The 26892-nt window shown below is 40.7% G+C and overlaps 5 protein-coding genes across 8 annotated transcripts; 4 read left to right on the top strand and 1 right to left on the bottom strand.

The window, feature by feature from the left end:
• Nucleotides 1-43: 43 nt before the first annotated feature.
• On the bottom strand, nt 44-2675 carry LOC103975392 (uncharacterized). Its single transcript, XM_009390346.3, has 2 exons — nt 2510-2675; nt 44-2131 (listed from the first exon to the last, which is right to left on the bottom strand). Exon 2 carries the CDS (start codon nt 1919-1921, stop codon nt 386-388), a length of 1536 nt encoding a protein of 511 aa, XP_009388621.2. The 5' UTR covers nt 1922-2131; nt 2510-2675; the 3' UTR covers nt 44-385.
• A 7568-nt stretch (nt 2676-10243) lies between these two features.
• On the top strand, nt 10244-13682 carry LOC135605970 (uncharacterized). 4 transcript variants are annotated; one of them, XR_010484623.1, is made up of 3 exons: nt 10244-10653; nt 11101-12805; nt 12901-13084. XR_010484623.1 is itself a non-coding variant. In XM_065096630.1 (3 exons), exons 2-3 carry the CDS (start codon nt 11129-11131, stop codon nt 13130-13132), a joined length of 882 nt encoding a protein of 293 aa, XP_064952702.1. In that variant the 5' UTR covers nt 10275-10653; nt 11101-11128; the 3' UTR covers nt 13133-13682. The 4 variants fall into 4 exon arrangements, 3 of the variants coding, with proteins under 3 accessions (XP_064952702.1, XP_064952699.1, XP_064952703.1); XM_065096630.1 differs by having other exon boundaries at nt 10275-10653; nt 11101-11928; nt 13051-13682; XM_065096627.1 differs by having other exon boundaries at nt 10277-11928; nt 13051-13682.
• Nucleotides 13683-16317: 2635 nt separating this feature from the next.
• LOC103975389 (protein VACUOLELESS GAMETOPHYTES) lies at nt 16318-17836 on the top strand. The gene is made up of 2 exons (XM_009390344.3): nt 16318-16510; nt 16788-17836. The coding sequence occupies exon 2, from the start codon at nt 16815-16817 to the stop codon at nt 17589-17591; it is 777 nt and encodes a 258-aa protein (XP_009388619.2). The 5' UTR covers nt 16318-16510; nt 16788-16814; the 3' UTR covers nt 17592-17836.
• A 2485-nt stretch (nt 17837-20321) lies between these two features.
• On the top strand, nt 20322-24534 carry LOC135605971 (KIN17-like protein). The gene is made up of 2 exons (XM_065096632.1): nt 20322-21672; nt 24262-24534. The coding sequence occupies exon 1, from the start codon at nt 20402-20404 to the stop codon at nt 21635-21637; it is 1236 nt and encodes a 411-aa protein (XP_064952704.1). The 5' UTR covers nt 20322-20401; the 3' UTR covers nt 21638-21672; nt 24262-24534.
• Nucleotides 24535-25168: 634 nt separating this feature from the next.
• On the top strand, nt 25169-26642 carry LOC135605972 (epsin-3-like). The gene is made up of 4 exons (XM_065096633.1): nt 25169-25437; nt 25517-25642; nt 25732-25893; nt 25979-26642. Exons 1-4 carry the CDS (start codon nt 25331-25333, stop codon nt 26361-26363), a joined length of 780 nt encoding a protein of 259 aa, XP_064952705.1. The 5' UTR covers nt 25169-25330; the 3' UTR covers nt 26364-26642.
• The last annotated feature ends 250 nt before the right edge of the window (nt 26643-26892 follow it).

Here is a 26892-nt window from a genome sequence, read left to right on the forward strand (position 1 = left end):
AAAACACTTTTCACTATCTTAGCAAAACAAACAAACACAAAGATAAAAGAACAAAAGTGACATACAGTAGTCGTTATGATTAGGGTGAAAATACATAAAAGCTTAGAAAGCAAACGTTTACATACATATTCTTGTTCTAAATTAACAACTGGTTTGACCCGCTGGAACACCAACTAGAGAACGAGAAGTCCAATTTATCACCTTTAATCTTCCTACAGCAGCTCCACAAAGACTTCTCATCCAACAATTCAAGAAGCAAGAATAAGCAAATCAATGCAGCGAACTAACTAATGTGCAAACTCATTTGAGAACACCAAAGATGCACTTCAATATGACAAATCCCCTTTTCCTGATGCAGGATTCACACAATAGTATCACCACTTATTCAGGCCAACAGAAGATCATTAGTCCCAAAGTGAGGGGAACGCATGCACACACGTACTTCATGTTCTTCTGGTCCAATTCGGTGTTTTGGAACCATAATCTCAAGCAAAGCACCAGTCTCATCGTAGTATGCTTCCAGCTTGGCATCTTCAGGAATGCGTGTTGGTAGTGTTATTTCCCTTACGAATTCCCCTGGAGGGCAATGCTCGGGAGAAGGGTCAGTGAGTCTGAAGGTCCTGTCATGCCGCTTTACGTAGGGCATCCGGGCAGTACTGGCACAAATTATCTTCAGTATACCATGCATGACACTGTTCCTCCAAGAAACTTTCACCCTCTGTTGGTCGGCGAATGGCAAGCTAACCATTATCAAGTAGCCATCATCGTCTTCGTATATCGTCTTTGCAGCAGTCACAGGTCCATATGCATGCCTCATCACACCAGTAAATTCATTCAGCCATGAGGGTTCAACTTGGTGCATCTCCACATCTTGACCTTTCTCAGCATGTGAGTTTGTAGGAAAGCAGAAATCCTCATCCATGGCATGGGGAAAGAGGTCCTTCCGGCGCTTACTGCAGACAGGAGAGAGGTCCATCACCTCACCATTGGAATGACTTGATTGGGAGGACAAATTCAAACTTGAACCATTAGGTAACTTTTTCGGATGGGGATGTGAAGTGCTCTTCATCGAAGGAGGCCTATCAAGCTCAAATTCGGTGCTTGGTAGATTCCTCCATGACTCAAAATCACTGGCCTCATGTGGGATCGAAAAATTAAGATCCCTGCCTGTGAGCTCCATCCATTTCTTGCGATCCACCTCACGAACTATCATCAAATTGGGTGACTTGACAACCTCAATTCCATGGACACATTGCGGGTTCGACAGTCCCCGGTACTGCTTGCGCTGCATCCTGTGGGATCGAATGAAACCCTTCTCGACACTGAATGGGAACTGAGGCTCACCGAGACGGGAATGGCCATTCATATAGCTCCGCAGTTGCATCTTCCCAAGCGCATTTTCTGGCCTCTCTTTGAAAACCCACATGTACAAGTTCTCCAGGTCATGCTGCACCAAGAACACATCGTGCCGGACATCAGACTTGTCGAAGCCATTTACCCCATTCGCATCCCAGATGACCTTTCCCTTCGACTTCTCTGAGAGCACAGGCTTGAAATAGTAACTGAAGAAGAACCATGCACCCCAAATGCTGTCGCTTCGCTTGGAGCACTTGCGGGCGGCGGTGACCCTTGGGATGTGGAGGGTTGTCTCCGCATCATAGGTCTGTGGGCCAAGACCAACATCCAATGTGTCACAAGAATCTGAATTCCATGATTGCTGGGAAGAATAGCGATCGGCAGAGAGGGGTAGGTTGATGTCTGGCGCCACAGAGATGACAACCTGATGGCGCTGGATCAAGAGCTCACGGTCCAGGTCCTCGTGGGACGAAGACAACACCAGGCCAGCCGATGGATCCATGGAAAGGAGGGTGGAGGGGTGATGATTCTCAATGGATAAGGTCGTGAGGAAATCTTCTCCCATCCTTTATTTTTCTTTGTTTCGGATTCGTGACCTCTACGATCACCTCCTCCTCCGTCTCCTTCCGCTATCTGATTGGTGGGTTTCGAATTCCTCCGCAGTCAATGAACGCATCCCACAGAAGATACTCACAGATCCATTCCATAAATCCCACCACCGATTTCCTGTGACACCGAGAGGATGCAAAGAATACCAAACCCAGCAAAACTTCACCTGTAGAAGCAAAACGGATCCATTTTTCTCACGCAGTACTATAGACAGCAACACTAACAAGCGAGCAATAGCCCGTGTACATATCAACAAGTGTGAGAATTATCATTACAGATCTACAGCTATCGGATTCTCCCAATCCAACCAAACATCGACATTAGAACGAAAAAAGAGCACGGCATGTGACTGAAAAACGAGAACTTTCTCGATCTACAGCTACGAATCTACAAACCCCGGGAAACGAGCGGGGGAACATCACAAGAAAAAGATGAAGAACAACATCTAATTTGCAGTTCTACGCATCAGAAAAGATATGTAAAAGGGGAAGATTCACGACCCGGAAAAGCCGGGTAGAACGGATCAGGGTCGATTCAAGATTACCTATTGGATCCAAGGGGAGGTAGCTAGGGTTCCAATTCGAAGAATATGAAGCCCCTTGTGAGCCTCAAATCCACCATTGCTCCCAATTCTAGGTTTCCGTTCGCCGAATTCGGGCGGCGAGAAGGAATAAACGGGGGAGCGCGTTGGAAGGGGGAGCGAAACGGTCCCGTGCTCCGTTTAAAGAGCCCCTCTTAAGAAGCGCCCTCCACCGGATGACACCTACCACCGCCGTTAGGGTTACCGTGACATTTGCACGATTTTGCACAAAAGCCCATAATAATACTTATCTTTCAGAAAAAGTACCTCGACTCTTGCCGACTTCTCTAACACTCGATCCGTCCGTTGATCATGCCTCCGTGTGAATCTCAGCATCTGATGGACGCAGATCACATGTTAAACTGGATAATGCTGCTGCTGCACCATAGAAGAGACCGAATCTCTCTATTTTACCATCATAATTGCATCAACATAATATCAATAATTCATTTCTAAGAAGCTTTCAACGAAATATTTCACTTAGCGGCGGCTTGATTAAACTTGTTTCAACCTAACAATCGATCATTCATTGCAACTTGAAAGCTTGGCGATCGATGATGCAATCTTTTTACATCATTGGTCTTCAATAAGTAAAGTTGGATAAGTAAATGTTTAGCGAAACATGCAAAAGAGAACAAAACTGAAACTATTAAGGGTTTATATGCAAAAAGGAAACATGACCTTATCAGTCGAAGTCCGTATCTCTGTTGCGAGGAATGGTGATAAGGTTTAGGCAGCCGAAAGAGACGCCAAGGGAAGTCTCATATTTTTTTCTGCTCTTCCTTGATCACGAGAGCAACCTATCAGGGTGGGGTTGGTGGACCATGACATCTTTCCAACCCGCTGTGTGCAGGGGAGGGGGAGAGAATAGCATCAACAAGCTTCAAAGGTGCCCACTGATTCAAGGGTCAGATGAACAAGGAAGCATGGAGAAAAAGCCAAGCCGCCCCAGTTGCCTGCTGGTGCAGTCATGTACTGATAAGTTTACCCTATCTCCTGGGAATCTGTTCACTATTCAAAAGCTCCTCGTGGAGGTCGACTGAGGAGGACGCATTCCCCGGGAAGGAATTCCGGTCAAACTTTTCATGCAAATCCAGCAAGTTAATGGTGGTAGAACTCGGATGCCTTCCTCGCGTGATTTCTGCAGCCATTACTTTTGACCAAGCAACTACAGTTACAGCTGATGTGAGATTGAAATTGTCTTCTTACCCGTACCTTATCTCTTCATCTAACAGCTCCTGTGGTTTTTGACTTAATTCATTAAAAGAAGAATAACTTATCATGAGTGTTCTAAAAGTCATCTACGAGCCGTCATTTCAGCGTATAATTTAGTGCCATAATGATAAAGCAAGATCACGACGAACAGCCAATGGTGACTGAAATGAAGTGGATTTAACTTCGTCTCATCGTGCGCTCTTATCATGCAGGCACAGTACGTACGTACGTTTCCATCTTATAGTTGTTCCCAATGCTGTTATTAAAGGGCCTTAGTGGCTTGGCTTTTCATCCATATAATACGCGTATGATTGCATATAAAGGCCTTAATGGCTTGACTTTTCATCCATATAATAGGCGTATGATTGCATATAATTTAAGCCTGCAGCGACAGCAAATCCTTCGAATCACAAACCGGGGAGGAAGTGCGTCATTATTGAGGAGAAAGCAGGCCAAGTCGAAGCTTCCTGGCGTTTTCCCGAGGACAAGATGCAGGCGACACCCGATGCATGAATTTGTCGTGAGACCCGAAAGAATGCGTTCCACTGGATATGACCTGAGCGTACCACATGAGGCTTCCCTTCCACCTACTGCTAGGGTTTTATTTCCGAAGAAAAAGCATCCGACAGATGTTAGAGGGGAGGATTTGTGTTGATTTTTCTTGTGCAGGTTACAGCCAATCTTCCAGTGGGAACGGGATCCGTGTACCATATGGTGGCCAATGACAAGCACCGCATGCCAAATTCTTGTCGAACTCTTGCTGAGGAACACACCTCTCCTCTCTTGGTTGGTACAAGTCGAGAGGAGATAGTCCTGGTTTCTTAATCCAGACTAATACATATTAATGTGTTCTTAAAGGTGGGAAGCCTTGTAGTGGAAAAGGAAGTGTTTATATCGAATTGCTTGCTGCGAAAGAAGGGCTTTATGCGTACCCTTTAGGGATGGATGGGATGCAAAAAAACTGGATCAAGTTGGATGCTATGGTTGCGGTACATATTTTGAAGGAGTCTGTACACTCCATGGAAAACTGTCAATCTTGTACAAGACATATTTTCTCTGATGAACTCGTTCGTTGATACAATAGTCTCTCGTGTTTAGAGAGACTATAATCTTTTTGTTTAGAGAGGAGACTGGCGGCCATTGGCTTTCTCCCCTGTTTTTGTTGGCTGATCTCTGGTCCACAGAGTGTAATAATATAGTCTCCGGGGAAAGAAAGAAAACCTCTTGCGGAGGACATCAGAGATGCCTAAAGTGGATTGTCATCGAAGAAACTGAAGTCACTCTGTGGAAAAGACACCCACTTGTACAAAAAGGAGAATGAAGAAGCATCTTAGTGGCACTGGAATTTGTGCTTGTCAATTAACATCCACCGAACGGATTGATTAATACGGCATTGTTGTGGAAAATGAGGTGATGAGGTGAATGCACTCGGCGAGACTGTGATTGAGCTTTTCCATCATCTGACAGCTGCACTCGGTGATGCTTCATATCTTACCATGAGAGGAGTCGTATCTGCAGATTACTGTGATCAGCTCCGGCGCACAGTCTCGTAGCACCCACAGAAAGAGACGCTGCTAAGTTGTATACGTACGACTCACCTTCTCCACGGAGGAGATGGCAAAGCACATTGTACGACTTTCCTCTCACCTAAAAGAACTATGAGAAGTGCTCGAGTGACTCGAATATCTCACTCGAAGACAACAAACACTGCTTGGCATCAGATCAATCATTCATCTTTTGTTGGTGGATGGAGGATGCTTTCCTTGGTGGCTACGCTGAGTTGCTACTGCAGATGAGGTACCACCACAATGTGCGAGATATCTGAGTCGGATGGCTGGGGAAATATTGCATTGCCTGCAGAGAGTGCCGCTGCAAATCCATGTCCAAGCAAGTGGAGAGGATCCGCAAGCCTTTCGTTCATCATGCCCATGCTCTTCAAAGAGACACCAAGATTCTGAGGGGTGATCTTTAGCTTTGTTCTGTCACTTCCAAAGCTTTTATTGGATCTTTTTAGCCCCATGAATATGCAGGTGGGCAGCACCATTTGAGCCATCTTCCAAATGGTGCAACTGCACACAACCTTGCTCCTGAACTGTCTGCAACAAAGCACACTGACCACCTTCATGAAACAACTCAGATTACCTTAAACGTAATGACAATATTTCATATATCGATTCACTCGTAAAACATCTTTCATGTTCAGGAGATCTGAGATTTGGTCAAAAGGATCACCTGTTCATCACACCTTCTTTATGTATACATCTGAATCTCATGTGGGCTTGTAGGTCCTCACCAACAATTCCTGCAAAAAGCAACCAGAAGAGGCAAGAATCTCTTAGTTGATTTGAGGTACAACAGGTGGACATATAGTGGGCAGTTTAGGTTTTAGGTTAGTTTGTGGTCAAGTCCATGACTTGATATTATTGGTATATGAATTGTTTCACTGGTGTGCAAGCTACTAAATCCAGACCCGACTCAATTGCAGTGAGAGACTTTCTCCATACTGACACATCAAACTCTGCTAGGTTTCTTGCTTCCACCAAATCATTGAAACATGTGCTTCCTTGCTTGTATGCTCTTTATCCTATCACAGTATCTGACACCAAAGGTGTTTGTCCATTGAACACATTTAAAAAAACTTCAGCACCTTATTATGCTTCTTAGAAATAAAAAGAAATAAACGAATTTCTGTTTTCAAATGAAGACAGTGGTGATGATGCTGATCACGAAGGGAATCAAATCAAATGCAGAACTTGTTTGTCAGGTAAATTCTGGCACAACCAAGTAGAAACAATGGAAAATTTCTCAAAACAAAGAAACACTGAATACCATATCCAGCTACAACTTCTACAAATATCTTGCACTGCCTATTTAGCATGTGATATATATACCCTGGGGCACTGAAAAGGAACTGGTGGATGATTGTGTGTTGAATATACAATATCAACATTCATAAAAAGGTCGATCAAATGCTCCCTGTAAACTTTTTAGATCAAGAGTCCAGTAAACACTCTTACACCTAAATCCGTGCTTTGCCAACCTCCTAGCAGATTCCATCTATGAGTTGAAAATTCAAAAGCGAAAGTAGATTAATGCAAAATCATCCATTAATTTCCTCCAAAATTATGATGGAATGATAATTCTGAAATTTCTCGAACAAATTTTAAATGCCTAAAGAAACTCTTTCCTTGATCCTGTTTTCCTGGCAGGCTCTTGTTCTTTTATTTACAAGACTCCGTTTGATGCTTCTGTCCTTGGTTCTACATCTTCTCCACCAATGAAAATATAATAACTATTTTTCAGATTGTATACATTTCTTTATGTTTGTTTCTTCTTATCTTCCTCATCTTCTTCCATGGTATCGTCTGCTTGAAGAGTTGAACATAAACAATCAACCATATCTAGTTCATTCCATTTGTACCCAAATCCAGTTTTGTAAAAGGAGTTCCATATGAACTGAATCAAGATCAACTTTTACTCAGCTGAGTTATTCAAAACAATGAAGAAAAATAGAGGTGCAAATTATTGACAAGATGGTATAGTTAATACAGTGAGTTGAAGACTTGGAAGCCTTATAATCATACAATTGCAGTTGTATGATTTAATGAAGCATAGTTTCTTATTGAAAAAATGGTGTTAGTAGTTTCCACATTAACCCTGAAACTTTCCAAATCCTTAGGATTTCCTATAATGAGTTTCTCATCAAATAATACCATTTCCAATTTAATTGTATCAAATCCACAGGACCCTCCAGATATGCCAGAATCTCCATTAGTTACTTGTCATTGTTTCACTCTCCACAAAGTGATCATTTGATACATTCCTTGACATTTATCTAAGAAATCCATCATACTGTTTCCATATAGCTTAAATTAACAAGATCAGTGGCGAAGAAATCTTTAATAGATTGAAACTTGACAAATGATTTTTTATCCTAAGTCAGCATGTGTACAGATTTTGGCATTACCTCTGCAACAGAGATCTCATTAAAAGCTGCCAATAACCTTATCCTAGTAGTGTGTTCCAGTAAGCTGATTGCATAATGCAAATAATAAGAATCAGACTCCAAATAAGAAAAAATATAACATAATTTGCTTTATGTCAGATTTGCATTTTAATTTATAAAGAACATAATCATTATGTAGCACGGTGACACAAAAATCTACTGTGAAAGCCCAAAACGTACCTGAATTCTAAGAGATACACCTTGGAGCTGTGATTGAGGGCATAAAACTTTGTAATCTGATGCTTGTTCTGATAAGATATTTTGTCATGACTTTTACAGTTGCCTGTAGCAGGATTCATATACAATGAGCAAAGAAACAATCACATATAATAGGACATTTATGATTTAAGTAGGAAATACAGAAAACTAGATTGAAGATCAATTAAGTACAGTTATCGCCCAGAGAAGGTGGAAAAGAAGATTCAACATCTAAAACATATGAATTCTTCAGTAGAAAATGAAACAGAAAAATAGTACCAACCAAGCATTGAACTTCCCAGAGGTTTGTAAAAGATACTAGAAATAGGAAAACTAGAAGTCAAACGTGGAATCTTTAGGTAATAATGAAATACGATCGAAAGATCTTATAAGTTATGCAGAGTGAGCTTCAACTTTTTAATATAGAGCAGCATGAAACTACATTTCTTACCAAAGTATCTATTCCCTGTTTCCATATTTGCTATAGAATTTCTCCTAAATAATCTTGATACACAAATGAATCTAGCAAGTGGAACTTAGATTCTCCAGAAGAAATTTCTATGAGAATACGAGAATAAATTGAAATTAAGAAGTTCAATGAGATAATAATTTGAAATCAATATATGAAGATGACAATGACCATAAAACATGTGGTCTACATATTCTTTTTCATACATACTGCAGCATGATATATGCTTGGGCAAGCATCACGATATTGATCCACCATCAAAAGTAAAGCTGACTGCAGAGTGTTAATTTTGCTTCTAATTCTTGTTGTGATATATATAAAACAGAATCAGATCAAGATTTTCAAACAAAATCCCTTCTTGCCAACATGTTTCAACACCTGCTTGACTGCACTACATCGCAAATTGTTGTTAAATAAGGCATGTTTGCAATGTGCTGGACCAAACTTGAGTACTTTGCATTTGAAACTTCTGAAGAAATAAAAAGTTCCATAGAACTATGTCAATACCAAACAGAAATGTTGTTTGCCCCTAGCGTGCCATGAAAATTTGAACATACTGCAGCAGACTTGCATCCGGGAGGCCTCAATATCATCAAATATAACTCTGCAATTGGTACTAAATAAATCATGATACTACTACTACTACTTGAGTAATATGTAGAAAACTGACTATCTTTCCCTCTTGTTTGACTTCTCCCCTCCTCTTTTCCTTCGCCACCACTTTTTTTTCCTCATCCAATACCATAATTAATGAAAAGATAGTTCACCCTTTAATGCTTACACCAGACAAACACATGATGGTACAAATGTTGAATTTGGATAAGCACATAAGAGGCAAAACTACAAAATTCGAAAATTAAATTTCCTGAATTAGAAAATCAAGTGGCCCCTAAAAATGTTGTACCATCTCAGCGATGAGCTTTTCCTCCTCTGCTTGCAGCCCTTGTTTCTTCCTCTCAATGTCCCTGATTGATCTATCAAACATTCTCTTATTCTACAGCAGTAGCTCTGATGGAACACGAAAGACAATAAATTTTCAAAATTACGACCACTTTCTTTTAAGAATTCTCACATAGATATAGAATTGTATCGTATGAATGAAATAATATCAGATTAATCGACCAGTAAAAGAAAATGATAAACATGGCCACACCAAAGAAAGACCACCTATTCTAGAAAAAAAACCAAAAGTCCCAAGAAAAAGAACGGATTTTTGGTGCGTCCTTTCTTCATAGGTCAAATCAGAAGATGGAGTAACGATGGAAAGATCACCTGCTGGGGTTTTCTCCTTGCGGAAGATAAAACTCATATTGATAAATCAGCTCCCGCCTTTTATCTGCGACCTCTTCTGTTGATGGAAGAATGGAAATGATGGAGGAAGAAGACGATCGTAGCAATCGTTAATAAAAAAGGAGCCATTCTTCTTCTCCCTAATTCGCTATCGCGTTCCTCTTTAGAAAAAAACTCTTTTACATAATAAACCCTTCTTTGTTCTTATTTCAAACGAAACCCTTTTCCTTTGGAATCTGTAATTACGATAATAACCTTTCTTTTTCGCAAAGAATACCCTTCATTTCTGCTATCAGTTTTTATATTAGTCCTCCATATCCTTTTATTTTATACAAACAATTTCTGAATCTTGTTCTTTTATACTAAAGTCCTTATAATTCATTCTTATAGGGTTAAATATGATATTCTCAAACTATACAAGGACTAATATGTAAAACATTGCAGTTCGCTGGTCTCTGCTCTAGTAGAGAACGCAAGGCATCAAAGAGACCGCATCCAACATGTCGCGCGTTTCAATTTACTCCTTCCCTCAACCTGGAAAGCGGATTATGCCCAAGCAATTGGTTGAAGTAATTGGTTTAATCGCAGCCCTTAGTTTCGAAATCGACTGCTCGCAATTCGTACTTTTTGTCTGTGAGGACACAGTATTTGCACCGTAGCGAATGCCCTGTTTTGGTCTCATGGCATTGGAGAAACGACACCATCCTTCCCTAGCCCACATGAGGCACTCTCGAGGGTATCAAACAAACTCTGGAAAAAGCCACAGGAGGTTTTGGGCAGCGATGTTCTGGCTCTCCATGATGGCTTCTTTTATGGTTGGTGGCATTTCTGATCTAAGGCTGAGGAATCCCTTGCGGTGATGGTCGAAGATGGTTTTTGGGAGCTAAGGAAGTCTACGATGGTTCTCAAAATGTGATTTTGATGACAAAGGTTTGATCTTGGTCTTGTTTCACTTGTCAGATTGCTTTCTGAGAGTTGGGCTTTAGAGTTTGTGACTTCGAAAATTTTCTTGTGCCCTTATTTTTTGGGATGGTAGTCACGGGTGATTGGTCGCAGATTGTCACCTTGATGGTAAAGGTGTAATCTTTTCGTGGTTTTATCATCTTAGTGTATGTGGTCCTTGGTCTGTCTTTGGGAGGAAGCAAGAATTTGTTTTGCATGAGTTCATTCTTTGTTCCTGCTTGATTCCATTGTCTTATCTTTGTGGTGAAGATTTTGTTATTTTGAATTTGTCTTCTTCGTCCTTCATTAGTTCTTCCTCTGCCTCCATCCATTCCCAGTAGTTCTTGTAGGGTTCAATCTGTGGTTTGTTATGTACTTGCCTTCTTCAAATTCTCTGCTGATGATTTGAAGAAAAGGGTGGTGATCTTTGGGCAGATTCCTGTCAAGAAATGCTAAGGAAGAGATGAGACCTTTGGGTTGCTTGGGCATTGGCTTGAGTCTTGTCTCAGGTTGCTTGTTCTTGGCCGTTGTCGCGCAACTATACTATTTCTTCTGGTGGAAGAAGAGAAAAATTGATGGAGACTTGTTTTGTTGGAAGAAATCTTCTTTTTCGAGCTCGGCAGATCTCAATCCCCAAGAAATCTGCGTGTCAGTGATCGGAGCAATTCCTTCTGATGAAGAGCAACTCGATTCCAACTCTACCAGAGATTTGCGCTGGAAGCCATTTGGAGAAGAAGACACAGTGGAAGCAGAGCTCATGAGGCTTCACCGCCTTGCAGGTCCTCCGAGGTCTCTCTGCACCATCGCAGAAGAGACACAGCAGGACTTGGTGTCAGAGGACGTGAGATACAGAGTGGGGAAGAGCTTGCGAGATCTGCTTCTCATAGCGGAGAGTCCAATCTTGACACCTCTGTCCTCCCCGCCTTTCTTCTCCTCGTCCCCGACTCCCATGGCTTGTTACAGCCAAAATGGGTTCAACCCACTCTTCGAACCCTCGGACGAAGATGGTTTGACTTGGATATGGTCCTCCCCACCTCCAAAGTTGAAGTTCCTCAAGGATGCAGAGGAGAAGCTGTACAGGAAGACACTGCTGGAAGAAGAACTCAAGGATCACAGTAGTAGCGGGTCTATGAAGAACAAGGATATAATAGAAGCCTGTGCTCCGTCTCTTTCTCCTGTTGCTACCTCATCTCCCGAAGGCCCAGAAGAGCAAAATGGTTTCTTCATCACCACAGTCACCAAAACGACTCCAGCTATTCGCAGGTGATACTGTGTTACCTTCGTCTCCTTCAAATATCAAACAAGTAAATAGGAAACCATGTTCCACAGAATGAGACCTGACCTGGTTTCTCAGTGATCTCCCATCAAATGTATCAGGTATTTCTGTAAAGATCATGAAGATGAGTATAATTAAAGCTTTGAAATGGTCTCTTGGGGTTGTAGGGAAACAGTATGGTCATGTTTCTCTGTTGTGTTATCTTTTCTCCACTTAGCTTCGGCATCATTATTTTTGCTTTGACCCCTCCATCCATTAACATAACCTTTCTTCTCATTTAGGACTTCCATCTGACATTTAGGTGTGGCCTACATTTACTAGGCATCAGAAAGATTTATATTTGCCTTCTCCTTGGAGTGCCCGACTCATAAGTATGCATGTGGTTGATGCTGCTGCTACAGCAGCGACTGTCGTTGCGAATGCCCTTCGTCGAAAGAAGAGGCAATCTGTCGTTTCTGAGAGGTAGGCCTCCCTGATCTTTCCGTTACTCTGGGACAAGTTCAAGTGAACCTTTGTTTCATGTCTGTCTTCTTGGTGCTACTTCAACTCCACACCCGGAAGCTTGTGCTACATCAGAATAGCCCATGAGCAGAGTGTTCTATCCATGGTCTGGAATCTATTTAGTTTAGTGGACATAGATACAGCAAAAGACATAAGCTATCAGCACAAAAAGCATACTGAAACGTTGGATCGAATGCTTCTGAATCAAGCAGAGATGACAAGAAGCAGATTTTGTTGATGACATTATAGGACTCAAGGCTCATACCTCCTCATGTATAGGCCATACCTTATGATGAGGGAATAATGTGGAATGAGCACTGAATTCCTGTGTCATACAGACAGGAGGCATCTTGACCACCTAAGGTTAATACTCTATAAATTTCTTGAAACTCCCTAGCAGATGCTGCTCACAGTTTGAAGTTCTTTCAAGTCCTAATTTACTTGTTTCACACACACAGCCAGAATCATGGAGGAAGACGGTCAAAGAGTACACAACATAGTAACAGCTGTAGCAGCGACTGCAAGATGAATTCTGAACACAAATGTGGCCTCCACCTTGTTTTTACTTCATTGTATGACCCTTGTTTTCTTGCATTCTCTTACTGCAGTCTGTCTCAAATCCGCTTGTGCGTGGTCCTGGATGCCTACAGGTTCAAGCTTGCTGCTTGTCCATGCCTGCAGCCACAATAACCGGAGGAGACAGCTCAAGATAAAAAGACTTTAGGAACACAAGGGTTTTACCGTCTCCATCAATGGAGAAGACAAGCTCTCTGCAGGCAGTGCTGCTCGCTGCAATTAGTATGCAGTCTCAAGTAGCAGAATCAAGCCAACCATTTTTCGCTACCTTGACGAGAAATGATCCATGGCCACATAATTCATCTCCTCAAGTTGGTAGGGCACAAGATTTCAAGAACGCACAAACCTGTGTGGCCATGGAGTGCACGTGAACCATCTCAGGCATCCATTACCCAAGTTTACGATTGAAGCGTGCATAAGGAAGGAGAGATTCTTTATGTGAACCACAACTATTGTCATTTTCTTGCCCTGAAGGGTGAAACGCCATCGATGTCTCGCCTCAGCAGGTCACGGAGTTGCCTTGTTCTGCCACCATTGTTCTTGATGTCATCTTTCCTGTGATTGGAGATTTGACTTCAAAGAAAGATAAACTAAGCTTGATGATCCTACACACAGTCATCGGAGATTTGAAGTATTTTTCTTCTCTTATTCTATAAACATAACTTGAGACCGAAATCAAACAAGTTATATAATGTGTTAGAATATGATATTTCAAGTATCAAATGGATATAACTTTGTAGATAGGATCATCGAGGTCGACCTGCATGAAAGAGTAAATTAATCATTATATTACCACAAATAAAATGAATTAATGTGACGTTACAGCTAAGACTTAGTCCCCTATTTGAATAATAGAATTTATTTGAATGGTTTAATTTTACCTGAAACTAATCGATTTCAAACTGGAGTTGATATAGGATAGCGACTAAGAGCTTATCATCTAAATCCAAAGAACTATTTCTTCAATTGACTTCACGATGCATGAGAGCCAAGTGATTCATCGGAATTTCTTTTTGGTACAACTTCTTTTGGTTAATTTAAGGTTTCATGTGAATGACATATCTTAGGGCAAAATGCTTCTCTTGGTTAATTTAAGGTTTAATGTGAATGACATATCTTAGGACAAAATTCATCCTTTTATCCTTGTAATTAAGAGGACCAAATCATAGGTGTGGAACATCTAACATCGTGCTTGATAGAATAGCTGAGTATATCCACTAGCCCTTGTCTCCTATAATAAATTTTTTTTATTAATTTGTCCAATTAAAAGAGAGTGATAAGATAGCGTAGGTGTAACTCTATCTCATAAAGTATTATCGTTATTTAAATATACCTATACGATTTATCTTTTTTTTTTAACTCATAAACCCTAAAAGATATCTCTAATTGACTTAGAGGGCTTATAAACCTCGGTTTATCAACTTCTCAATTAATGTGAGACTAAATGTTCTTATCAGTACCTCCCCCCAGGAGAGCCAAGGACTCATGGCTCTCTTTCTAGTATTAAAATATTATAGCTTGGATGTTATCAATCAAGGATTGGTACAACTTGGTCTATCCTGAAGGCACTATATTGTCTAGGTGGCTCTCGTGGTGATAGGGGCATCTCTAAGTGTCCGAAGTCGTTCTAAGGTTGGGTTGGGATAGACTTTAGTTTCCTCAAAGATTTTGCACCAAAGGTCGAAATTGTGTTGAGGGTGGGAGTGTGGAAATTTTCCGACCCGACCCGTCCGACGATTAAGTTAGTTTTACAAAGTAATAGAAGCAATGGGGGGTTTTGGGTCTAGGGTCCGGTTCTTATTCTGGCATCAATGACCAATTTTTACATCTGGGAAGTCGAGAGGGACCGTGACTGATTTGTATATCCTTTCGTGGCTCACTTATGTGATGACCGATCTGTATGATCCCTTACGGCCCATTATCAGTGGAGGACGATAAAAGGGACATTGCTTGCTAGCTTTAATAACTGACTGGGTTTAATCAAATAGCTCCTTGCGGCCTAACCAAGGGGGTTGTAGGTTGACCCGATCACTAGGGACCACGGCCCCCAACGACCAGCTCGTACCACTTCTTATGGGTTGCAAACACGGTGGCCAATGGGTTGTTGCCTCGTTATTGATTGTAGGGGAATGACTTGGACCTCATGCCATCCACGTTAGTTCATTGGTGGTGTTCAACTAACGGGCTGTAATTAACTCTAAAATATTTCTTATTAGAGAGAATGTCGAAAAGTCAAATATCTCTATTAGATGATTAGGTATTTCATGGGTGAGACATATAAATAATTTAGGTCTTTACATTATTGATTTCCTAGCTTGAGCCAATAAAATTTGAGACCAAATCTAATAATACAATCTAAATTACTAATCAAAATACTTAAACCAAAATTAATAATAATATATCAATCAAATCCTTATAAGTCAATATAATTTATATATTATATTATAACATAAGCCACAAGTTATTATCATGAATCAATGCACATTATAATTTATAATATAAGTCAAAAGTTAATAAATCTATATGCTTTCATTTATTACCGAAAGAACTAATAATAATATATCAAATTGAAGTGTTACAACTTTATAACAAATTACTTCTCGATCCATTTGATTCACTAGTGTTAGCCCATATAATCTCCACGATGACGATGAACACAAGTGTAATGTTCCATATATGAACTTATATTTCTGCTGAGCTCCGATCGAGAATTTTGATTCAACACTAACGTCAATAAAATTTAGATTAGGTTAATCGCGTGTTAAATTTTTGGGTGAGGGCCGACTCTTTGAGAAACTTATCGAGACAAAATTCTGCAGGATACTTTATATGCCGAAGGAATCCCATAATCTGAACGACCAAAGCTTCATGATTGCCAAAACCCGTCGTAATTGACATTGACGTTGACTTGTGTCATGTATTTGATCGTACACTAACGGACAATTTCTAAGAAGTGATATGATCTCACAAACACTTAAATGGTAGAATCATGCATTAACAACGATAACATGAAAGTTGTCTTTTGGGTCTTATTAATAGAAATAAGACTAAGTTACTTGTAGTAAGACAAGTCAACTGCAAAATAAACTTGCTCAAACCCATGTACCAACTAACATAATCCACAAGGAAACGACGTGGTATCTTAACATCCAAAGTGCCACGATGTTTCCGACGATAACGACGCGGTTTGACTCCAGCATGTAAGCTTCGTCAACCATAAACAAATAATATTGTATTGCTATTAATATTGCACACGCAAGCACAAACATAAGCACGAAACGGAATCCATGAATATGATCTTGTTCTGGAGAAATCTGCGTATCTTTTGCATTACACGACTCATGCAAGACATGTAGAAGTTGTCCCGAAACTTCGTGGTGACTTCGTCTTCCCGTCGAAGGAAACGATCCTCTCAATACAAAGCAGCAGAACTGAGGCAAGTAAGAGCTCATTTACGAGAAGTCTAGCGATCGAGGCAACTGAAGAACAGAGGTATGCGTGTCTGATCTACTTTGATCTATCTTCTCTTAATGGTAGTGATGATGATGCCTTTTTCTTTTGAGACTCGTTAACTATCCTGCCTGCCGTCGGAAGCAACTTTTGATAGGATCTTAGAGCTAAAGTTTTCCTACTTTTATTGTTTAAGGCACCTCTTTTCCTTTTTCTCCTTTTGAGATGATAGTATTCTGAATGAAAACTCTTTGATTCCTGTGTGATGTCTCGCACTTGATGTTCTTACGTTCCTTGCTTCGACAAATGAATTTGACAGGTTAAAAGACTCATCGTTGAAGAAAAGATGCATCCGTCAAGCTCGGCTTACGGTGGGTTGATTCATGATTACCACCACCATCACGACCTGATGCGAGAGTACGACGAAATGCTTTTCCGGTGTTATGGGTGCCTGGAGGCAGGGTTCGGTCATCGATACACTTGCGTCGAGCAATGTGGACATGTTCTACACATGGACTGTGCAAATCCTAAGGCCACCCTCGCCCATCCTTTCTTTCCTGACTGCGTCTTCCTTTTTCTGGTTTCTGGCGAGAAGGATTGCCGTTGTGATGCGTGCGGAGCAGGCATCGACGGCTACGTCTACCATTGCTTTGACAACGGGAAGAACTTGCACCCCTGCTGCGCCAACCTGAAGCACCGCCTACCTGTGGAAACGGAGGAAGGAACCATGACACTGGTTCTCCGTCACAAGTCCTCCTCCGAGTGCTACAAGTGCGGCAAGAAGCATCTGATTAAAGGTGCAAACAGCTGGATGTACGTTTCAGAGAGCGAGGAGCACCACTTCCATGTGTCCTGTGTGAAGAACAACATGCTAGAAATTCTGGATGACTTCATCCTTGGTGGCAAAGGAGCTGCACCAAATCTTGAGTCTAACGAGATCCGAGCACTGGATAAGGGGCTGCACAAGCTTTCGGTTGCTCGTAGAAAGGATAGCGGAAAGAAGGGAAAGTTTGCGAAGCTCAAGAAGATCGTGAAGATTGCTATCACTGTCGTCATGGCCGCTGTCTTTGGAGACCCGACCGCATTAGTTGCAGCTGTCATTGCAAACCTTGTCATGCATTGAAAAGGTTAGGGTTACATAATAAGTCGCAGAGAGTATGTATGCATGTCTGGTCAGAGTTACAAGTAAATTCTGGGAGGCAAGGAATGATAAGTTTTTTGAGAACACTAATGGAAGCCATAAACTCGATAACCTCCAGAAGAGGCATCAATGATAGAATATGGTGTACACTTCATATGTTTCTCTAGTTCTGTCGTGTAATCCTAAGAGTGACTTTATATTCTGGCAATCGCATGTTTGCTCTAAAAGATTTTCTCGGTATTTTCCACATAAAGTTCATTTGGATCATATATTTATCTTTTCAATGCGTTGTAAATTTCCCATCAGGACAGCTTTCTCTAACCCAAATCTGTGAGGTAAAAGATAACTTCTACCATCGATCTTCCTTCTGAGGGAACAGATCAAATTCGTCTGAACTCTCTGTATCATACTTTAGATGCAGAGTGGGTACATCGACGGTGGCAGTGCCAAATGTGAGAGAGCCATCTCATGAACTGAACAAACACAGTCAACTCTCGACGAACACATGACTTGGGTGTCCACCGTGACAATTCAGATTACTTCACCAAGTCAATTCCAATAATTCTCCATCATTTGATGGTGACATAACTGTTTGGCTTCGTCTAGGGAAAGATTCTGCTGTAAACACTTTGCATTTGACTCGAGTGAAGCTACGCGTTGTCCCAAGAGTCGTCTCTTCGGTGACTCCGTTCTCTTTCTTCTCACATGGCCGATTTAAGACCAGACGCTGTGTGTGACCAACGAACTCCCATAGCGTCTCCCTTAGGAAGACGACGCGGTTCCAAGTCCCACGAATCAATGCGCATAATGTCGGCATGCAAAAACAGAGAAAGGATCAGTTTTTATGGTGATGCCAAAGAAAAGTGCCACAAATTTTCGTGGTAATCTATATTACACGGTTCGTGTGGCTGCCAAAGACCCGCTGAAAATGAAATGAACCATTTTCCAGGTCTTCTTCATACCTTTCTTAGAAAGGAAGGATCTGTATAATTTCCGTAAGCTAGGATTACTAGAAGAAGGCAAGAAGAGGATTCCGTGGTGCAAGGTCCACCAGAACTGGACGCTTCTTTTCCACAAGGCCTAAGAGCGAAGACCATTCAAAGGGATCTCCACCAACCTTCTCTTGCAAGAAACTTCCGACACAAAGCATGTAGACGATGCTTGACTCTGATCATCAATGATCTATACTAGTCTTCTGCTTCTTCGTTTAACCTCGAACGAGATTAAACTACTTGGCATGTGGAAGTCCGGAAAGTTTTCCAAGCTGAAGAAGGTCGTGAGGATTGCTATCGATTTCAACGTTGCTTTGGTGGTCGGAGACCGGACTGCATCAGTTGCAGCTGTTGTTGCATCCCTTCTTAGCCATGGATAAGAGTGCAAGTGCAACGAGTTGCAGAGGTTAGAATTAACATATAGGTAAGAAAAGAAGAGAAGTCATTGGAATCAAGAGAAGGAAGCCAGATGTGTGCATTCGCAGATACTTCTTTTGTGATCCCATTCACATTTTTCTCAAGCTTTGTTATGTAATCTCCAAAGCAATTTTTTTCTCTAAATTAAATGAGAAAATTATAAAAGCAATTTTTTAGTTGTATTCCAATTATGGTGATTTAAAAAAAATTATTTTGGGTTTTTCGGAGAAGATGCCCTAACAATTCTTTGCTTACTTTCGAATATACCCTTAATTAATTCTATACTAAGCCATCTATCATTTTTCCCACTCTTTTCCTATAGATCAAAATCCATCCATCGAATTAGATTCGGTTATTAATTACAATATTTTTCTACTATTTTATAAAATTTTTAGTACTTTTAAAAACATTATAACTTTATTTTTTTAAGATTGGATTTTATACCTAATATAAGAATCATCAATATTTTTCTAATATTATTTTCACAATGATTCATAAGAAAAAATTATAAGTATGTTTCTAGTATTTTTTTTAGGGTGTTTTATAATAGGGTTATAATATTTTTCAAAAATATACCAATAACATTATAATTATGTTTCAAAATATTATATAAGTCAAGTTATTGGAATGTTCATTTTCTTAAATGAAGGACCACACCCAAATAATTTTTCTAATGCTTTTTAAGTCCTTTTTTTTGTCGATTATAATATTTTCATATAATCTGACTTGTATATGAGTTACAATATTTTTCAACATGATTATAGTGTTCTTTTTTCTATTTTAAAAATACTATAATTCTATTACAAAATACTGTAATAGAATGAAAATAGACTGAAAATATTAGAAAAATAGTTATGAACCTTGTTTATGTATCCTTATAAAAAAATATAAGATAATTACTTATGATTTATATATCAGGTATAGGAATCAACTTTAAAAAAATTAGTATTTTTTAATAACACTAAAAAAAATACTATAACTGAGAATTGGTCCAATTCTATGGACCAATTCATCCTATCAACCAATTAAAAAATAATAATGAGAAAAAAATAATAGGTAATTGATTATAAAATCAAAGATATATTTCGAAATTACTTATCCAATTATACTTTCTTACGATTTTATTTTTATTTTTTCAAATACATTGGTTCCAAATCTTTAATTTCAATAATCTTTTCGAAATGAAATTATTTATTGGCTTCACCTCGATTCGATCCGCCCCGATCGATTTAGAATAATCGACCGGTTCACGAATAACCGGGTTCGGATTTGCGTTCGCATCCGAATTGAGCCCTAGATTTCCCCAATTTTTGGGGGGTGGAAGAGGGCGCAGACGGCCGGTGGGAGAAGGAAGCGAAGAGGTAGGGAGGGTTATCGTCGACGATGGGGAAGAACGAGTTCTTGACGCCGAAGGCGATCGCGAACCGGATCAAGGCGAAGGGGCTTCAGAAGCTGCGATGGTATTGCCAGATGTGCCAGAAGCAGTGCCGCGACGAGAATGGGTTCAAGTGCCACTGCCTCAGCGAGAGCCACCAGCGCCAGATGCAGGTCTTTGGGCAGAACCCTACCCGCATCGTCGAGGGCTATTCCGAGGAATTCGAGCGCACCTTCCTCGATCTCGTCCGTCGCTCCCACCGCTTCTCCCGCGTCGCCGCCACCGTCGTCTACAACGAGTACATCGCCGACCGCCACCACGTCCACATGAACTCCACCCGATGGGCCACCCTCACCGAGTTCGTCAAGCACCTCGGCCGCGCCGGCTTCTGCAAGGTCGAGGACACCCCTAAGGGCTGGTTCATCACCTACATCGACCGCGACTCGGAGACCGTCTTTAAGAACCGCCTCAAGGCCAAGCGCCTCCGCGCCGACCTTGTTGACGAGGAGCGCCAGGAGCGCACCATCGCCCTCCAGATCGAGCGCGCTACCTCCCTCCTCTCTTCCTCCTCCTCCGATCCCCTTCCCTCCGATACCCCTGAAGCCGCTGCAGATCCTAACCCTAGTGCCCCTATTAAATCCGAGCCTGGTGGCAAAATCGCATTTTCGCTTCAGCCTGCGACGACGTCCTCCTCAAAATCGAATGTTGCCGGCGAATCCACCTCCAAGATCCCAAAATTAGGATTTGACGAGGGAGAACAGGAGCGTTCCGAGAGGAAAGACAAAAAGAACGACAAATCTGCTCCTTCTGGTGGAGGTGGTGGGTTGTCGGCACTTGACGAGCTCATAAGAGAAGAGGAAAAGGCAAAAGAGAGGAGCAACAGGAAGGACTACTGGCTCTGTGAAGGGATTGTGGTGAAAGTGATGAGCAAGACCCTAGCGGATAAGGGTTATTATAAGCAGAAGGGGTCCGTGAAACGAGTCATCGATAAGTATGTGGGGGAGATCGAGATGTTGGAGAGCAAGCATGTGCTCAGAGTTGATCAGGAGGAGCTGGAGACAGTGATACCTCAGATTGGAGGGCTTGTAAGGATTGTGAATGGGGCTTATCGAGGATCAAATGCAAGGCTCTTATCAGTGGATACAGAGAGATATTGTGCAAAGGTTCAGATTGAGAAAGGGGTGTATGATGGGAGGATACTTCAAGCTGTCGAATACGAGGATATATGCAAGATTATGCAATGAAGGGCTCAACTTTCTTGTACTGTTTGGAGGAAAGGGTGTGTGATTCTTCTCCACTCTTCTCGCAAATTAGTGCATAAAATCATAGTCTAGCTTTAATATAAGTATGCACACCCTGTTGGTTGGATTTCTTGGGATTTCTTCAGTCCACATTTTGGCGTTTCATTTATACATGATTAATAAAGGTTGATTTCTGTTAATAAAGGATAATTATGCATCTTTAATGCTCTCATGAATTCTGTTGATTGAGAATAACAAATTTGAATAAGTTCTAAGAGATATTTTCATTTCATTAAATATGTAATGTAAAAGGCACCAACATATGAGTGCGGTTGCTGAAACTGTGGTGCGTCGACACATTTGATTTACATGTTGTCCTTTACTTTGCTTGTAGTGGTTTATGTTAAGTCTTTAATATTAGGGAAAAACTTGAATGACCACTATTAGTCTTAGATCACATGTTCCCGAGAGAGATCTGGGCATAACTTTGTGTGGCATATGAATATTTATTGATATCTAATGTTCGTTATGTGAAAGATGTAGATTTTGTCAAAAAGAATAGTACATAGTTCTTTATATAGTTATGTGCTTTCTGAGAAAATTACTTGAAAAGAATTCCTATTCATCTCTATGAACAGGAAGTCCTAGTTCTTTATATAGTTATGTGCTTATTAAAAAAATTACTTGAAGAGAAGTCCTATTCATCTCTATGAATTTTATTAGGTCAAGCATTCTTTTTCCAAAGAAGTTCAAATGGATTATATGTTTATATTTTGGCCTCTCATCGTACTTTGACAATAGTATTATTGGTATTTATCATGGACGACAACCATTAACATGCAACACAAGCTATTGTTTTGTTGGACAGTCACAGCTCTTCCTTTTGTTGGAGCCTAAAAGCATAAGCTAACTCAATCCTTGCTTGTTCATGCTATTCCTCCCTTTTAGAATTTCTTCTATTATGTTTTTAAGATACCTGTCTTGGTTTCTTGCTTTGGTAGTTCCCTGAGCTTCTTATTCTTCCTTTCCGTCTTCATACTTCTGCATATTTACCTAGATCTATCGGATAGCACTATTGGTATCTTAATGTGTATTACAATTGGATTGTAAATGTTAAAGGTCTCTAATCTATGATTGGATTATAAATGTTAAAGGTGTCTTAGATGTTTTTATTTTATGATCAGATATGATATGTGCTGTCTTAAAAACATATCTTGATTCATTATTGAAGAAAAAGAATATGAATATAATGGTATTTTTTTTGGGGTCTGGAACTTCATCTCAATAGGACCAACTAATATTGGAATGACACATGGTTGGATGTGGTACTGTATCCGTTTGATTGATGATCGATATCTATGCCAGACTGAGATTTTAAACCTCCGTATGAATTATTTTACATATACTTATTGTAATAGGTTTTTGTAAATTGGTTCATCAGAATCCTTATAGCAAAATTTGTCATTTCATTTTTCTTATGTTATTTTGAGATCTTGAGTAATTTTGCAAAGTTGGTTTTTGGTTCCACCAGCTCAGACTAGAACTAATTAGGGAGACTATTTTTTATCCTGACCGGCCTTTTAAAATGTTAAGACATTGCCCAATGTCGACTTGGAATTTGGTAGTAGCTTTGAAGAGTTGATGTCAAGTTGACTATACATTTTAAGTTTTTGACAAATCTTTCACTGGAGCTCCTTTTTTGTTTTGAGCCCTATTATTAAGAAAAGGGTTCGGTTAAGATCTCTTGTCCAGACACTGAAAAAAATGTCTCTTGTTCAGATACTAAAAAAAACGTCTCTTGTTCAGACACCAACTTAGACAAGATGAAGGGACCCAGTCAATTTCTTGAAGTTCTTATCTCACATACTACCAAGAACTTGAGCCTTTAAAATGGTTGATTTGGCTCTCTATTGGTATCTCAAGTAACTGTAATCATTGGAGCTATTTTTTTTCGAGTGTAGTGACTTAGCTGCCTTGAAGCATTTGACTGAACGGTGCTTAAGGTTTGTGTTAGAAATAATGCATGAAACACATTTGAATGTACATTCCTGACTACAGCCATTGCCTGCAAACCACAAGCAGGTTACCACAGATTTGAGTTGGTATATGGGTCTATAAACTAAATCCTTAAATATGATACAGAAGCCAGGTCTATTTTGTCTGAGTTCGTTACAGCCAGCTAACTCCGATGAAAGTGCAATTGTTGCTTGCTTCTTTTTTCTTTTGACACAAATTGCCAAGAAGATTTGAATATAAGGTGATCACATTTTGATTGGTGCTGTTAGTTTAGCATGAAGTCTTGCATGCATGAAGGGGAGAAGTGATTAGAAAAGGCGTTGTCCTTGTTCTTTTGTTTGACTAGTCCTTTTACCTGGAGTTATATTTATTCTTCCTCCTATTCTTGGTGTATGGTACATTCCAATCATTATGGAGGTACTTCGTTGGATTTTGCATGGTTCTTTTATTTGTGGGGATTGAAGTTTTGATGACAAATGCTGGTTTCATCTTTATTTTTTAGTTCAAGTAAACTTGTGTCATCGAGTTATGTCTGCTTTCTCTGACTCTTGATTCATGACGCATATTATTGACGACAACCTCTAATAACTCTTTTTTATCCGATATTGCAGCAACAATGCCTATATTCCTAGACAACACCTTACAATGCTCCTGCAATCTGAACCCGGAAAATCTAGTGGATCATTGCGGTGAAAATGTCAGTCTTTGTTGTCCAAGGATTTAGGAATGCAGATTGTATACTGTGCTGTTTTCTTCTGGGAGTACCTGGGTATTCTACTTTTGTGTGGCTACTGTCTTCACTACTAATTATGTAGAATGTAATCAGGATCTACTACCGACTTTCCAGTCCATCAGCTGCAAATGAAGATTGGTTTTAGAATTTAGATTTGGGTTGATTTGCTTTTCTCTCAAACTTGTATTATCATCTAATGTTGAGTTGAGCAACCCCTTACGGTAATGGTTCTCACCCCCACTGAATTTGAGCTTACTGTAACTCCACCTTGAAAACCTCACCACATCATGGAGTGAGGAAGAAGCCTAATGACTTTTACTGTTGTCAGTGCTTTCTGTTTTTTCTAATAAAGATGCACATTTACATACCTAATTTGTATGCCCCATTTACAATCCTAGTAGAATATATGCTTTGAAGTATCAAATTTTCTTTAATTATTCAGTCGAAGCTGTTTAAAGTTTGATTTTGTTTTTGAAATAAAAAAGTAAAAATATGTATTGATTCAAAAAACATAAAACAACCAATGCATCAGAGCGCAAGAAGGTTCTCAAGGGTGGCTTACTGGCATTAGCAAGCCCATTAAAATAATTCCAAGACCTTTGTGGTGAAGCAATCCAATTCATCGGTCCTTTCACGCCTCCAATCATTAAACACAAATCCCAAATTGTTGCTTTCCAATAAATTGCGATTATTGCTACAGTTCGCTCAACATCGAACGCATTCAAACACTGCTCAAAATAACCTACCTATGATATGGAACCTCCTCCGTTGATTCCCTTCTCACTACCTTCACAAGCTTTATCGAGTCAATTCCGCGTTTTTGTCATTTTCATGGCTTAGTCAATTGCTTCATTTCCTCGATCTCATGCTCTCGCCCACAAGATATGATTTAGAATTCCTCCTATCTAAGAGCTATCTATGATCCATCTCCGGTAGCAAGCACAGCCATGGCCAACTCTTTCTTCCATGAGTTCAAGCGGCAGACCTCTCGCTTCCTCAGATCGAACATCAAGACAGCAAGATTAGTCCTCACCGATGTCACTCTCGCAGAGCTGTACGCCTCTTCGGCTTCATGAGACTTGGTATGTATCGTGGCCTCTTCCCGAGTCGATTAACTCCATCCGGTCATGCAGGCTGGCCGAGGAAGCAACAAGAACCAAGCCATGGCCGCCGCGGGACACGAGGGCGCTGCGTGTCATTTCACGGGCTGCTTTCGAGGTCGATGATTTCTGGAGGGTTGCGGAGGTTCTGCACAAGAGGTTTGTCTTCGCCTCCTGTGTTCTAATCTCGTTCCGCATGACGAGCTCTCAAAAGTTGTAATCTGGAGAGTCGATAACGTCTGCGTCAGGTTCAAGAGATTTGATAGGAAGCGATGGAGGAAAGCATACAAGGCTATGATACTTCTCGAACATCTGCTGACTCATGGGCCACTGAGCTTCGCGGACGAGTTGCAGAGCGATAAGGACGTCATACAGCGGATGTGCATCTTCCAGTACGTCGATGAAAGGGGGTGAGGGCCTCAAACCAAAAGATTCTGATGCTGCTCTTCTTGTTGTTGTGTATCAGCTATAGTTGTCGTGGGATGTTTTGTGCAGGCACAATTGGGGATTGACTGTGAAGAAGAAAGCAGAGAGGGTACTGAAGCTACTAGAGAAAGGACCATTCCTGGAAGAAGAGCGCGATCGGCTTCGGAAGGCAACTCGGGGGATCGAAGGTTTTGATAGCTTCAATTTCAGTTGGCCACTCACCATTACTGTTGAAGAGGCCACACAAAACCACAGGAGAAGTATTCACAGACAACAAGATGATGCTGGAACAGAGGAGAGGCCCTCAAAAGAAGATTCAGATGACAGGCTATTGCAGATTGAGAATGGTGGATGCAGTGTCGGCATGAAGGTCCATCCAGCCGAGGAATTAATACCTCTTTTGTCCTGCGAAGAAGGGAGAATGATCCATGTGTTGAGTCACCAATTGTTTTGAGTACAAGAGAGAGCGGCAGTAAAGTTTGTGTGCCTCAACCCCTTTCCAGCCTTTGGGAGAGTCTGCATTGATGTCACTACCTTGTGAATTGCAATGCACTGTTCAAATATGTATAGTCAGTAATGAGTCCTTAGGTCACCATTGGACTTGTGTACAGGGGAGAGAGAGAGAGAGAGAGAGAACCATGTGACATTTCTCCAGCAAGGAGAAGAGGAGGAGGACAGCTTAAATTCTGTCTGCTTGCCATTATTTTGAGGATATATAAGTTAGACTTCATCACTTTGATGAGCATTAAGCTACTGCAAATAGATCTATGCCACCATTAATTTAGACTTTTGGTGCCAAACTGATAGAATGCTCTGCACACACAGAATTCTATGCCATTGAAGAAGGCAAGTGGTGTCTATAAAACAACAAACTTCCAACTTAGTTGGCATCCTCAATACATTGCAATAAAATTTATAAAGTCAAAAGGACACATCACAATAATTTTCTTACAATAGATTAGTATGGTGAGGTGCAGCTGTCG

This window comes from Musa acuminata, chromosome BXJ2-2, assembly GCF_036884655.1.
Source record: "Musa acuminata AAA Group cultivar baxijiao chromosome BXJ2-2, Cavendish_Baxijiao_AAA, whole genome shotgun sequence".
Lineage (NCBI taxonomy): Eukaryota > Viridiplantae > Streptophyta > Magnoliopsida > Zingiberales > Musaceae > Musa > Musa acuminata.